This window comes from Carlito syrichta, unplaced genomic scaffold, assembly GCF_000164805.1.
Source record: "Carlito syrichta isolate Samal-C Ts95f unplaced genomic scaffold, Tarsius_syrichta-2.0.1 Scaffold308158, whole genome shotgun sequence".
Taxonomy (NCBI): Eukaryota; Metazoa; Chordata; class Mammalia; order Primates; family Tarsiidae; genus Carlito; species Carlito syrichta.
The window spans coordinates 854,715-870,696 of record NW_007252254.1 but is presented as its reverse complement, the minus strand read 5'-3'; the positions used below and the strand labels follow the sequence as shown (position 1 = coordinate 870,696).

At 38.0% G+C, this 15,982-nt stretch overlaps 1 protein-coding gene across 2 annotated transcripts in view; it reads left to right on the top strand.

The window, feature by feature from the left end:
* Positions 1-15,982, top strand: part of GIGYF2 (GRB10 interacting GYF protein 2) — a 148,173-nt gene that overhangs the window by 79,579 nt on the left and 52,612 nt on the right. For both annotated transcript variants that reach the window (XR_002482370.1, XM_008065118.2), the window contains exons 10-14: positions 2,427-2,644; positions 2,737-2,899; positions 2,982-3,170; positions 7,023-7,219; positions 8,944-9,103. Coding sequence is in view for 1 of the 2 variants with exons in the window: in XM_008065118.2 (XP_008063309.1) it covers positions 2,427-2,644; positions 2,737-2,899; positions 2,982-3,170; positions 7,023-7,219; positions 8,944-9,103 (927 nt within the window). In the remaining variant the exon portion in view is untranslated. The remainder of the gene's footprint in view (positions 1-2,426; positions 2,645-2,736; positions 2,900-2,981; positions 3,171-7,022; positions 7,220-8,943; positions 9,104-15,982) is intronic.

Here is a 15,982-nt window from a genome sequence, read left to right as displayed (position 1 = left end):
CTTGGGAGGGGTTTCTGTCATTAGTGGGCATTGTTTACATCACATGATCTAGGCAGATCTCATCAATATGTGTCCTGGGAAACCAAATGTTACAGTTTTCTTCAAGGCATCACAGCATTTTGTGCTGAGCTTGCCTGAAAGCTGAGGGGTTTGTAGACTATGTTCCCGATGAGCATTCAGTGAAGAATGGACAGGATCTGGGCTGAGCGAGAAGTGAAATTCCAGCTGGTCAAAAACAAACAAGGTGAATGTTTTGGAAGATGAACAGTGTTTTCTGAGCCCAAGCGTCTGATGTTGATTCTATTAAAGGGAGTTAAAGTACCTCCTACCCAACAAGTTAGAAGTTGATTATATATTGTCTTTTTTTCATCTTTTCTCATCTTTCTTTCCTCCTAATATCTGACTTTCAGTTTTATCATCAACTTGTGATTCTTCCAAAATTTTGTATTTGTGTACACAACACCACACACATATTTTATGTACACATTTTTTTCCCCTACTCAGACCTATGGCTGAAATCCATATATTTTTAAGACAGTTGGGGTCTATAAAAATATGGATCTGAAAAATTCTGTAAATGGATTTTTTAAAAAGAATACCATCTACTTTTTTAACCTGGTATAATCAAAGTATAATAAGCATATAGCAGTGTTAATAAGTTAGCTCTTACCATTTTCTATAGTTAATTTCTCATTAGGATTTGAGTATAGTTTTAAATTATTTTGACTGATTTAGCTTTACAAAAATGGTATCCAACTATAACTCAGATATAAATTCTATGAAGCATAAATTATCAATTCTATAAAGTACAAATTATACTTTATACTTCTATAAAGTATAATCCTTATTATAGCTTTAATAAGCCATAGATCCACCTTACCTAGTACATTTAGTTTCATGAATAAAATTTTATTAGCTATTGGTAAGACAACAAAATTATAGAGCATAGTTTTATTATAGTAGGGCTTCCAGCTGGATATGTAGAGAGATAGGGGCATTAAGAACAGTGACATATCCACTTTGGAAGCTGAATGTAGGAAACTCAGTAAGAGGGCAACATGAGTCAGTACCTAGAAGGATAGATTCCTATCGTGGTGTGCATTTAGACCATTTAGAAATGATAGTAGAACAGAGGACTCTGGAATTCAACTTTTGATCATGAACACTTCTTTTGAGTAATGGCTCCAGGTTTACATTAAAGCAATGTGGATATAAAATTCCTTAGTTCTTATAGGAAGTAATAAATAGTGTTATGTTGTTGTAAGTAGGGATGAATGTGGGAATAATGTTTTTCTTTTTGTGAGTGGTTTTTAAGATGCTACCTGTATATGACATTTTAACATTTTGCCCTGTGTTTTTCAGCTTGATTTTTAGTTTGCTGGTTTTAGCAAATTGGGCCTCAATAGAGAGAAACATTTAGCTTTGGCCTCATTTCTTTTGTGTGTCTCCCACAGAGAAAGCAATCAGGGATAGAAAATTTTAATAGGTTAAATCCTGCCTTTCCTTTTAAGACTCTTAGATTCAGGTTTGTCAGAGTTTAACAAGAGTTTCTCTTTCTTTTTTAGAAAAATACCTTTTATTCTTAGGCAGTTGGAAAGCAGATGAAATAAATAATATGCCAGGGTGGATTAGGAATGTCCCAGGGGTTATTAATCAGAAATAAAAACTCCCCAAGGAGAATTAAGAGATGAGAAAATAGGGAAGAGAGTAAGCATGTTATTGTGGAACAAGCAGAAGCAGATACAGAATTGAGTTTTAGTTCTTTTTTGCCGTTAGTTCTGCTGGCAGAGTTTTAGTTTCTTCTTAAATTATAAAATTAGGATAGTGGGCCATATAAAATCTCTATGACATCTGTCAGTGTTGTAATTCCATGACTTTTTTGTTGGAAATCAGAATTACAAATGGAAACTTGGCACTAGTAAGTAGACATGATGAATTTGATATTATGAATTAGCATAGGGAGCTGGTCTTGTCCATAAAGAATGATATTTTCATGTGAAGTAAGAACATGCTATAAGACTTACTAAAGGGAATGACGTAAACTTTGATATGAAAAGACTTAGTGCTGTAAGCCTGAGCTAGCATAGGCCATGTGAGTGGCCAATAAACATTTTAGTCAGGTATCTAAAGCTTATTAAAAGGTCATACTTAGAATAAAGTGTCCTTTATGCATGCTTTGCTTTAAATTTATCTTTTAATGCTTCAGAGTATGCTGCATGGCTCAGTACTTAAGTACTGTTGTCACTTAGTAGTGATGGTATATATATTCTGAGCTCCTAACTTCATTTATTTGCCTAATTTTCTCTTTAGTAGGTTGATCCATTTGAATTTGCTGTCAGCTGTAGTTTTATTTCCTACCCCTGATTTTCTCTTTCAAATTCTATCATAAAACTCTTCTAAGGTTTATGTCCTCCTCCTCATCCCAGATGGCCCTCGTTCTGCAGGCTGGCGGGAACACATGGAACGCCGTCGAAGGTTTGAGTTTGATTTTCGAGATCGTGATGATGAACGAGGTTACCGAAGGGTGCGCTCTGGCAGTGGGAGCATAGACGACGACAGGGATAGCTTGCCTGAATGGTGCTTAGAGGATGCCGAAGAAGAAATGGGCACATTTGACTCATCTGGAGCATTCCTCTCTCTCAAAGTAAGAACTTTATTTTAAAGGTTGTGACAGACACTGACATTATACCAAAGCCAAATATGCTGTTGACCTTTGGTTTTATTTTCCTGCTACAGAAAGTACAGAAAGAACCTATTCCAGAAGAGCAGGAGTTGGACTTCCGGCCTGTGGAGGAAGGGGAAGAGTGCTCTGATTCAGAGGGTAGCCATAATGAAGAGGCCAAAGAACCCGATAAGACAAATAAGAAAGAGGGAGAGAAAACAGATAGAGTAGGAGTAGGTAAGTCCCCTTTTTTCCTTTTACCTTTTTTCAATCAATTCAAAACTTTCCTAAGTTCATTAAAGACTACTTTATTTTCCAGAAGCTAGTGAGGAAACACCCCAAACCTCGTCTTCATCTGCTAGGCCAGGTACTCCTGCAGATCACCAGTCTCAGGAAGCACCACAGTTTGAGAGAAAAGACGAACCCCAAACTGAGCAAACAGAAGAAGCTGAAGAGGAGACTCTGACAGAAAACAGTCTACCAGCCAAAGTGCCCAGCAGAGGGGATGGTATGTATTTGTGAGAATAAAGAAGCTAAAATAGGATTTTGCTGACTGAGCGTGGTGTCTCATGCCTGTAATCCCAGCTGTTTGGGAGACTGAGGTGAAAGGATTGCTCGAACCCTGGGTTTGAGACCAGCCTGGACAACATCATGAGACCTTGTCTCTACAAAATAAAAATTAGCCAGGCATGGTGGTGTGTGCCTGTAGTTCCAACTATTCATGAGACTGAGGCAGAAGGATTGTCTGAACCCAGGAGGTTGAGGCTGCAGTGAACTATGATTATGCCACTGCACTTCAGCCTGAGTCAGAGTGAGATCCTGATTCTGTTGAATCCAATGATTGTCTTCTGTCTTCTAGAACTGCTTCTTATGGGTGAATTATTGGAATAGTATATTTTACTTGTAAGCACAGTTAAACAATGATTCTCACATATGTATACATCCTGGAATTCACCAAAACTTGGTCTTACCTGATTGAGTGCTTATTAAAAAAAAGAATTCACCAAAACAGAGTTGGAATCTGTAAGGGTAGGCTCAGGAATCTCATGTCCTAGGGTGTTATGGCATAGCTATCCTGTCATCACTGGCATTCTGGGTGTTGGATCCTTTGTATTAGTATGTGTCTCATGTCAGACACGTACCTTCCTTTCATGTAATGGCTATTTGTGCACTCAACTTAAAATTATCATATGACACACCAAAAAGCCATTGTTCTAAAAGAGACCAAAAAGAAAATACGCATGTGTGGCAGATTTGCTCTGTCACCTTTGCTAGAGAATAAACCTAAAGCATAGCCCCCTCCTCTAGAATTACTGTATTGGTTTAAATTGTTCAGATACTTTATTAGGCAATATTAATGTTTATTTCTGTGTTTATTCTTGTACATATTTTTTAAATGACATTGTAATGCCTGATGTTAAAGGGATAATTGTCTGATTCATTCACCTTAAAAAAACCCTGCAGCATGACATACAAAACCCTGCCTGATCTGGCATCTGCCTCTTTCTGTTCATTTTCAGCAGTAGCCTCTTTCTCTCACATGCAACTCACCAGCCTCATAGGCTTTTAGGTCCTGAAATGTGCCATTTTTTCGCATTTGTGCATTAGCACGGGCTTTTTTCTAAGCCTGAAACTTTCACCTAAAGTTCCCAAGCTAGGTTAGGTGTCATCTTCTCATGTCACATAAACAACCAGCGCTATTCCTGACAAAGTATTATATTATAAAACTCTAATCTTTTTTCCCAGTAGACTAATAGTTTGAGGACTTGAACCAAGAATTTATTTTCCATTTTTTTTCCTTTTTAAAATCTAGAACAAAGCTGAATGAATGAAGAATTCAGGTTTTTTTAAGCATTGGGGTCAGCCAGGCATCTGGTGGCATGTGCCTGTAGTCCCAACTGCTACTAAGGAGACTGAGGCAGGAAAATTGTTTGAGCCCAGGAGTTTGAGACCAACTTGGACAACATAGTGAGATACCATCTCTAAAAACAAAACAACAACAAAAAAACAAGTTGGGATTTCACTATGTTGCCCAGGCTGGATTTGAACTCCTAGGCTCAAGCAATCCTCCTGACTCAACCTCATGAGTAGCTAGCATGTATTTGAATCTGTACTCTACGCATCACACATTATGGAACTTGTACATCTTGAGACATGTTTGATTTGTAGTAACTTTTTCAGTTATGTGCATTCTCACTTGTGGTACATTCTTTTGAATGTACATGCCTGCAAACTTATTGTAGGAGATTTTAGGATAGAGTCTAGATAATGTGTATTTTGAGAAGGCTCAATAGATGTACATTAAAGGTCAAGACTCCAGATTTATCATGTGTAGGGAAGATAAAGCATATATATCAATAATCCAGCACAAAAAGTAATGATACGAGTTTACTTTTGGGATACTCTTGGAATGCTTCAGGAAGCAGGTGGTCTTTGAACACATTTTGGAATAGTAAGTAGAATTTGGAAGTGTGCCTGATTCAGGCATGGGCAGGAATCAGCCCTTGTTTTCATTTAGATGAAGTATGAGGTGTGTAAAAGAAGAATGGTGGAAAACACGGTTGGAATGTGTATTTGACAACTGGGTATGGGGTATATTGTGATGACAGGTGGGCTTCATTGTAACCTGTTAGATTCCTGGGGTTACAATGGGGTAGGTAGTGTACCTGTGAAGAAAGGTAGTGGCAGTTGAAATTTCAAAGTAGAAATTGGCAGGATATAGTCATTGAATGGATATCAGGGTAAAGAAAAGGGAAGAGTCAGAGATGACTGAGATGTCTGTAAGAATTATGGTGCCATTCACAGGAAAAAAGTGGAAGTTAGGGAGCACATTTGGGAGAGGAAAGAAGAGATTCATTTTTGAACATTGATTCTGAGATGTTGTTGATAAATGGCATAGAGATGGCCAGCAGCCAGTTGTGAGTGAGGGACTAACTAGAAGGGAATAGTTTAGGGCCTGAGAGAGAATGAAGATTTAAAATATTATGTACACTTGTTGGGGCAAGAAGAAAAGTGGTCTGAAAGAGATCCTTGGGTAATTTCTATTTTCTGAGCATAGGCAGAGGAGAGGAACCAGAGTCAAATCTTCAAAAGCAAAAGTAGACAGGAGAGTAAAGTGCAGTAAAACTAAGGAGAGAATTTCTATTTAGAGTTGGGCTAATAACACCAGATGATTCTAAGAGATTAGAACCTGAGAATTAGGAAAAGTCATTGAATTTGGTAACTTGCTTTGCTGCTTATCTTTGAGGGAGGAGCTTTATTGGAGAGGTGGGAATAGACGTCACATTGTAACAAGTGTCGGTGGTGATGAAGTGGATATAACATGTATACAGTTCTTTAAAAATAGTTTGGCAAAGAAAGAGTGAAAGGAACGCAGGAATTTGGAGAAGCTATCTGTAATTGAACAAACAAGGTTTCAAAGGGGAAACCAGTTGTATCTAATTACTTCCATCCTCCTTCCTTCTTAAGAACCTGCATACTGAGAGGTTAGAAATGGGAACCAAGACAGAACCTATTTTGCAATTTTTATTCTTATTGAGAAGAACATCCTGCACTGTACAGGTAGACTCCAAGTGCTTCTCATTGTTCTACAACATGTAATGTATTGGATTTTACAGGTTGAAGTGTAGGTACTTGATCAAGACAATTGCGGATATTTTTAAAGAGAGGTTTTTTTGGTTGTTGTTGTTTTTTTTGAGTTGGAGTCTCACTCTGTCGCCCAGACTGGAGTGCAGTGGCCGCTCCCGGCCACCGCAGCCTCGACCTGCTGGGCTCCGGCGATCCTTCCACCTCAGCCTTCCAAGTAGCCGGAATTACAGGCATGCACTACCACGCCTGGCTGATTTTTTGATTTATTGTAGAGATGAGGTCTCGCTGCCCAGGTGGGTCTCGAACCCACGGGCTCAGGCAATCCACTCACCTCAGCCTCCCAAAGGCGATTACAGGCTGAGCCACCGAGCCTGGCTTAAAGAGAGGTTTTAAGGAGCTATGGCATGTCTTTGAGAAGATTTGGGATGCTTTTGTAATTGTTTTTTACATTTTGGAGATATATTATTAAAAAAGTGTTAGACCGATTGTTGTTTCCAAGAGATCAACCTGTAACTCTTGAGCAGATACTCTTGGGACTGTGGAGTACTTTCGGGTACCTTTTAACCCTTACTGTTTGTCGTTCTGTAGAGGTAATTCTGTCATTCTAGAGAGTAACACTACACTTCTCCACAGAAGTAGGTTCAGTGTTCATGACAAGGTTCACATTTCTTTTGAACCCATTTAGCAGACTGCCCAACTTGATAATGTAGAGTTAGCCTTCATAAGCCTCTTTGTATTTCAAAGGATTTTCATTTAGTTTTTTTCCCTCTAGAAATGGTTCCTGATGTCCAACAACCCATGTCACAGATTCCTTCAGATACAACCTCTTCTCTTCTCATACTTCCACCTCCTGTTCCCAATCCCAGTCCTACCCTCCGGCCAGTTGAAACGCCAGTCGTAGGTGCTCCTGGTATGGGCAGTGTTTCCACAGAGCCCGATGATGAAGAAGGTCTCAAACATTTGGAACAGGTAAAAATCCTGTAATTCTTTTTGTCACCTCTCAGACTGCCATAAGAATTAACAAGCAATGCATGAATATACACATATAGAACTTTTGTGCATTAGATTTTAAATACTGGAAAAATTGTTTGAATATTTAGTATTTATTTGTATGAGTAATTGTCTTTCAAATCATTTCATGCTTATAAGTTTCTGCTATGTAGTAGTCATTATGTCAGGTTATTTTTTGCTCTTAGGTTGCCCTTAGCTGTTTACTTTTCTTTTTGGACATTAATGGAATGCCAGAAATTGTGAATACAAGCAGCTGTGGATGGTTATTTTGTCTTCTGTATTTTTTTTGCCTCAAATGTAGCAGGAAAAATAGTTAAACTTTCAGTGTATTAATGTCTTATTCATGTCTCTAAATTTACCCAAGATTATATATACCATTGTTACATGTAAAGTAAATGATAGCTTGCTTTTCTACAAGATAATGTCTCTTTCCTTTGGAGTGGGATAACTAGTGGCAGGAAATGCTGAAGAAAGGAAGAAGGGGGAGTAGTGTCTTAGTAAAACTTGTTAAATATTTTATTTGTAATTGTATTGTAATCAAGCTTTTTGTTTTGTTACCATCTTTTTACAGGATTCGTTTAGATAATTTAGACCTGACCAATGGTTTATTATTTTTAAAAGTACTCTTAGCTGGGTAAGGTGGCACATTCCTGTAGTCTCAGTTACTTGTGGGAGTTTGAGGTGGGAGGATCACTTAAGCTTAGGGGTTCAAGTTCAGCCTGGACAACATAGTGAGAGACCCAGTCTCTCTCTCTCTCTTTTTTTTTTTTTTGAGTTGGAGTCTCACTCTGTCACCCAGACTGGAGTGCAGTGACCGCTCCCGGCCACCGCAGCCTCGACCTGCTGGGCTCCGGTGATCCTTCCGCCTCAGCCTTCCAAGTAGCCAGAATTACAGGCATGCGCTACCACGCCTGGCTGCTTTTTTGATTTATTGTAGAGATGAAGTCTCGCTGCCCAGGCGGGTCTTGAACCCACGGGCTCAGGCAGTCCACTCACCTCAGTCTCCCAAAGGCGCGGGATTACAGGCTGAGCCACCGAGCCCGGCCTCTCTCTCTTCTTTTTTTGAGTTGGAGTCTCACTCTGTCACCCAGACTGGAGTGTAGTGGCCAATCCCGGCCACCGCAGCCTCGACCTGCTGAGCTCTGGTGATTCTTCCGCCTCAGCCTTCCAAGTAGCCAGAACTACAGGCATGTGCCACCACGCCCGGCTGATTTTTTGATTTTTATCGTAGAGATGAGGTCTCGCTGCCCAGGCGAGTCTCGAACCCGCGGGCTCAGGCAATCCACTCACCTCAGCCTCCCAAAGGCGTGGGATTACAGGCTGAGCCACTGAGCCCGGCTTCTCTCTCTTTTTTTAAAGGTACTTTTATAAGTGTGTTGATTAGAATCCTGGGCTTTGATCCGTACCAGTTTGTGTTTCAATTTCAGTTGGTTTGCTTAATAATTTTGAGACCTTGTGCAAGACTTGGCATATCAGAGCCTTTGTTTTTCCTTCTGTAAAATGAAGTTAGTATCTATTTCATGATATTTTTGGGAGAATTAAAATTTTACCTGCTATGTTCCTTGCATAGTGACTTTTGCAGATTAAGTAGTCCAAAGAAGGTAGGCATTACTATTAAGTGTACAAATACTAATTTAGGATCATTTGTTTCCTCAGTTCATTTTTTGTATTTTTGTTACTAGCAAGCCGAGAAGATGGTGGCTTATCTCCAAGACAGTGCACTAGATGATGAGAGATTGGCATCAAAACTGCAAGAGCACAGAGCTAAAGGAGTGTCAATTCCATTGATTCATGAAGCAATGCAGAAGTGGTATTATAAAGATCCTCAGGGGGAAATTCAAGGTAGGTTGTTCCTTCCTATCTTGAGTACTGGAGTATCTGCCATTACCTCAGAACCTCTAAGAAGGAGATTTGTTTAAAGTTAATTTATATAATAGTAGAGAAAGAAAGAAGTCAATAGGCTTTCTTTTTTTTGAGTCGGAGTCTCACTCTGTCGCCCAGACTGGAGTGCAGTGGCCGATCCCGGCCACCACAGCCTCAACCTGCTGGGCTCCCGGCAATCCTTCCGCCTCAGCCTTCCAAGTAGCTGGAACTACAGGCGTGCGCTACCACGCCCGGCTAATGTTTTTATTTATTGTAGGGATGAGGTCTCGCCAAGTTGCCCAGGTGGGTCTCGAACCCGCAGACTCAGGCAATTCACTCACCTCAGCCTCCTAAGGTGCGGTATTACAGGCTGAGCCACCCAGCCCGGCTGGCTTTCTTGTGTATGAAGAAAAATACACAGGTTGAGTATTTCTTATTTGAAATGCTTCGAACCAGAAGTGTTACCAGATTTTTGGGATTCATTTGAATCTTGATATAATTTGCCAATATATGCTGATTGAGCATCTTAATCTGAAAGTCTGAACTCCGAAATGCTCCAATGATGCTTAGACTGTAGTCAACAATAATTTATTGTATATTTTTAAGTAATGAAAAGAATGAAATTGGATTGTTTCCAGAACAAAGAAATGATAAATGCTTGAGGCGATGGATACCCCAGTTACCCTGATGTGATTATTATACATTGTATGGCTGTATCAAAACATCTCACACTTATTATATGCACTTATTATATCTCCATAATAGTTTTTAAAAAATTAGAAAAAAGTTTCAGATTTTAGAGCATTTTAGGATTTTCGGATTAGAGATAGTCAATGTTTGTGAAAATCATTTGAATACAAGGTAGAATGTGATGACAAATTTATCAAGGGTATAAGCAAAATGCTTAAGACTCTCAGCTCTGACATCCCAGCAGGTAGACTACTCATCTTCTCTGTGCTGTAGTCTCTCTGACTAAAGATGATAGCAGCAGTGTTGGAGGACCTCGAATGCGTTTCTTAAGTGGAGCTGCAATAATTGATAGAGAACTACTGAAAATGTCTGAAGAAAGGTAGTATCATATTATAAATGAATTCCTTAAAAGTTTGTATGGTGCATAAGACAGATCAGAATGGGGAGAGAATGCTATAAAGTATATTTGTTGATTCTTCATTTCTGCTTTTGAAATCTTTGCTTATACCCTAAAATTGGTTTTTGACTGTATTAGCATCATTTTCATGATAGCATTTTACTGAGTACACCCTGTAAGCTCTCCAATGTATTAGCTCCCCTTCCACTCTCAGTTCCCTTATCTTGTTTATTTTCCTTCACTGAATGTACCATTACCTGGCATTGTATGTATTTGTTCATTGTTTATAACTCAGTGGAATGTGAGACACACGAGAGCAAGGCTTTTTGTGTATATCTGTATGTTTGGGAATAATTGCAGCTTCATATGTAGTTGTAAGAAATAATAGAGACTCCCTGTATCCTTTACTTAATTTCCTTCAGTAGTAATCTTTTGCAAAACTATAGTACAATGATACAACCAGGATATTGACATTGGTACAGTCAAGATTCAGAGAGCATTTCCCTCTCAACAGAAATCTTTCATATTGCCCTCCATGCGTTTCCCTTCTACTCTTATCCCCTTGTCATTTCCTGGCAACAGCTAACCTGCTCTCCATTCCTGTATTTTGTCATTACAAGAATGTTTATAAATGGAATCATGTCTTTGGGCTGTATTCACTCAGCATAATACTCTGGAGATTCAGCCAGGTTATTTTGCGTATATCAGTTGTTTCTTTTTATTACTGAGTGGTATTATATGATATGAATGTATCAAAGTTTAACCATTCCCTGTTGAAGGACATCTGGGTTGTTCCAGTTTTGGACTGTAATAATAAAGCTGCTATAAACATTCATGGACAGGTTTTTGTGTGAATGTAGATCTTCATTCCTCTGGGCTGAATGCCCGGGAGTGCTATTGCTGAGTTGTATGGTAATTATGTGTTTAGAGGCTTTTTTTTTGTAAAAACAAGAGTCTCACTCTTTCTCTCAGACTGGAGTGCAGTGGTGTGATCACAGCTTACTATAGCCTCATCTCCTAGGCTGAAGAGATCTGCCTTAGCCTGCTAAGTAGCTGGGACTACAGGCATGTACCCCCACACTTGGCTGAATTTTTTTTTTGTTTTTTTGTAGAGACGGAGTCTCACTATATTGCCCAGGCTGGTCTCAAAGTCCTGGGCTCAAGAGATCCTTCTCTCTCGGCCTACCAAAGTGCTGGGATTATACGCATGAGTCCCACTGCCTGGCTGCATTTTAGTTTGTCTTTTTTTTTTTTAGTTGGAGTCTCACTGTGCCGCCCAGGCTGGAGTGCAGTGGCACACTCATAGCCACCGCAGCCATGACCTGCTGGGCTCAGGTGATCCTTCTGCCTCTGCCTTCCAAGTAGCTGGAATTACAGGTACTGTATTAGCATCATTAGCCACCATGCCTGGCTAATTCTTTCATTTATTGTAGAGTTGGGGTCTTGCCAGGTTGCCCAGGCTGGTCTTGAACCCGTGAGCTCAGGCAATCCTCTCACCTCAGCCTCCCAAAGTGCTGGGATTATAGGTGTTAGCCACCACTCCTGGCTTTGCATTTTAATTTTTAAAAGAAACTGCTCAACTGTTTTCCAGAGTGGCTGTGTCATTTTGTATGCCCACCAGCAACGTATGAGTGATCCAGTTTCTCCACACCCTTGCCAGCATTTGCTGTTGTTCCTATTTTTAAAATTTTGATCTTTCTGACAGGTGTGTAGTGCTATCTTATTATGGTTTTAAATTTGCATTTCCCTAATGACTAATGATGTTGAATGTCTTCCCATGTGCTTTGTGGCCATCCTTTTATTCTCTTCAGTGAGATGTCTTAATTGGATTGCTTGCCTTTCTCACTGTTTTTTCCATTTGTTATTGTGTTAAAAGACACGTAAATATAAAATTTACCATCTTATCCATTTTTAAAAGTACAGTTCAGTGATATTAAATAAATTTTTAATGTGCAACCATTACATCATCCATCTTCCCAAATTGAAACTCTACACATTAAACAATAATTCCTCATTTACACCTCTCCCCAGCCCCTGGTAACCACCATTATACTGTCTGTCTCTAGGATTTTGACTACTCTAGGTACCTCAAGTAAGTGGAAGCATACAGTATTTGTTTTATTTGTGACTGGCTTATTTCATTTAGCATAATATTCTCAAGGTTCTTTCATGTAGAAGCACATGTCAGAACTTCCTCCTATTTGAGGCTGAATAATATTTCACTGTATGTATATACCACGTTTTGCTTATTCATTTCACCTATGAATGGATACTTACGTTGTTTCCATGTTTTAGCTATTGTTAAAATACTGCTATGAACATGGATGTGCGAATATCTTTTTGAGACTTTGTTTTCAATCCTTTGGGTATATACCAATAAGAGGAATAGTTTGATCATATGGTGATTCTATTTTTAATTTTTTGAGGAACTACCATGGTGTTTCTGCAGCATACTTTTTTACATTTCCACCTATAGTGCACAAGGGTTCCAATTTCTCCACATTCTCACCAGCACTTTTTTTTTTTTATAGTGGCCATCCTAGTGGGTGTGAGGGGGTACCTCTTTTTAGTTTTCATTTGCATTTCCCTAATTATAAGTGATGTGGAGCATCCTTTCGTGCTTACTGGCCATTTGTATATCTTCCTTGGAGAAATATTTATTGAAGGCCTTTGTTCATTTTTAAATTGGGTTGTTCATTTTTTTGTTGTTGAGTTTTAGGAGTTTTTTCTAATAATTTTCTGATAATAATGTTGCGAAGCTTCTGTCTTACGTTTTTTTCTAAGAGCTTTATAGTTTTATGTTTTACACTTTGATCCATATTGAGTTAATTTTTCTATATGGTATTTGGTAAGAGTCCGGCTTCATTGTTTGGAATGTAGAAATCCAACTTCCCTGGCACCATTTGTTGAAAAGACTGGAAAAAACATTGAATGGTCTTGGCAGCCTTGTCAAAACATGGGACTTACTATATTTAAGGGTTAATTTCTGAGCACTCTGTTTATCCCGTTGGTCTGTGTCTGTCTTTATGCTGATACTACACTGTTTTGATTACTTAACTTTGTAATAAATTTTGGAGCTAGGAAGTGTGAGTCCTCCAGTTTTGTTCTTTTTTTAAAAAAAATCTAAAAATTAATTTTTTGAGTTTATATGAATTATATTTATCATGCACAGTGTAATGCTTTGAAATATGCATGCATTTTGGGATGGCCAAATAAAGTCATTTAACATTTGCATTATCTCACATACTTACCATTTTTTGTGATGCGAACACTTAAAATCCACTCTCAGCAAATTTCAGGAATATAACATATTGTTGTTAACTATAGCCAATATTGTAGATAGATCTCTTGTTTCCTTTTTCAAGGAAGAAACATTGGTTTGGCTATAGGTTTTTCTGTTTTCTGCAGTAAGTGTCATTGGAATTTTAATGGGGATTGTATTGACTGTGTAGATTTCTTGGAGTAGTGCTGATATCTTAACACTATTAAGTTTTCCAATCCATAAACTTTCATGCCTTTCCATTTGTTCAGGTCTGTAATTTCTTTCAGTAGTGTTTTTTGTTGTATAAGACCTTAACATCTTTTGTTAATTTTTAAATATTTTATTATTTTTGCTACTATTATAAGTGCAATTGCTTTTATAATTTCCTTTTTTAGATCGTTCATTGTTAGTGTAAAGAAATACAACTGGTTTTTGCGTGCTGACTTCGTGTCTTGCTACTTTGCTGAATTATTTCTGATTTTTTTTAAGTGGAATCTTTAGGGTTTTCTGCATAAAAAATTATACCATCTATGAATAGAGATAATTTTAATTTAATTTGAATGACTTTTCTTTCTTTTTCTTGCCTAGTTGTTCTGGCTAGAACTTTCAGTACTATGTTGAATAGAATTGGAGAAAGTAGGCATCCTTGCCACATTCCTGATATCAGAAGCAAAGCTTTCAGTCTTTCACCATTGAACATGATGTTTGTTGTGGGGTTTTTTATATATGACTTTTATCTTGTTTAGGTAGTTTCCTTTTGTTCCTAGTTTGTACCCTTATGAAATGATGTTGAATTTTTTCAAATTATTTCTCTGCATCAATTGAGATGATTGTGTGATTTAAAAATTTTTGTTAATGTAGTATATTAGATTGATTGAGTTTCATATATTGAACCATCCTTGCATTATAGGAATAAATCCCACTTGGTCATGGTTTATAATCCTTTTAGTATGCTGCTGAATTTGGTTTGGTAGCTTTTTGTTAAGGATTTTTGTGTCGATGTTCATAAGAAATACTGGTTTGTAGTTTTCTTTTTGGTTAACTATCATCATACCACTGAACTTCAGTCTGGGTGACAGTGCAAAATCTCCTGTCCTGAAGCAATCCTTCTGCCTCAGCCTTCTGAGTTACTGGGATTACAGACATGAGCCACTGTGCCCAGCACTGGTCTGTAGTTTTCTTTTTTTGTACTAGTGTCTTTGTCTGGCTTTGGTATCAAGGTATTGTTGGGATTAGTTAGGAAGTACTCCCTCCTCTTCAATTTTTGAGGAAAGTTTGGAACGATTATTATTATTTCTTGAAATGCTTGGGAGAATTTCACCAGAAAAACCATTAGAAAAGGCTTTTTTTCAGGAGATTTTTGTATTATTGATCTTAGGTACTAGTTCTTTGATGAGGCCTCTGGACTAAGGTGATCTTTTTGCCTCAGGCTCCAGACAAGCTGGGATTACAGGCACACGCCACCACACATAGCTAATTTTCAAATTTTTTTTGTGTAGATGATGTCTTGCTCTGTTACCCTAACTGGTCTCCAACTCTTGGGCTCAAGTGATCCTCTTGCCTCCACCTCTCAAAGTGCTATCATCATTGGTGTGAGCCACTGTGCCTGGCTTGCTGAGATTTTGATAGGGATTATGTTAAACTTCTGTATCAATTTAAGAAGTATTACATTTTACTATCTTGGGTCTTCCAGCCTATGAACATGGTGTGTCTATCCATTTCTTTAGATATTTACTTTCTTTCATCTGCGCTGTGTAGTTTTAAGCATAGATTATGTATATGTTTTGTTAGATTCACATCTGAATATTTTTTTCCAGTGATTGCATGTTTGTGCTTATATGCTTGTTTATTACTAGTGTACATAAATACAGTTGAATTTTGGATATTTATCTTGTATTTGACCTTGTTAAACTCATTTATTAGTTCAAGGAAGGTGTGTAGATTTCTTTTTCCCCTCTGTCTGCTTTTTGGGTAGTGTCTTGAGATTTTACATAGAGTCATGTCATCTGCAAATAAGGGAAGTTTCATATCCTTTTTTCCAATCTGTGTGTCTTTTATTTCCTTTTGTTGCATTATTGTGCATTCCATTAGTATGTTAAATAAGAGTCTCAAGAGCAGACATCCGTGCCTTATTTTCCTATGTTCCTCTATCAGAAGGAACACACTCAGTCTGTAATAATTAATTATAACGTTGGTTGTAGGATTTTTATACATGTGCTTTATCTTGAGGATGTATCCTTCCATTCCTGTTTTCTGAGAGTCTTTTTTTGTGAATGGGTGCTGGATTTTATAAGATGGTATTTCTGTATCTGTTGATCTGATCATGTTATATTTCTTCTTCAGCCATTTCATATGATGGATTACATTGTTTGGTGTTTGAATATTGAACTAGCTTTGAATCCTTGGAATAAACTCCATTTGGTCATGATGCATAGTCCTTTGCAGATATTTACTAGTGTTTTGTTAAATATGTTTGTGTCTGTAGTCATAAGCAATGCTCTTTTATATA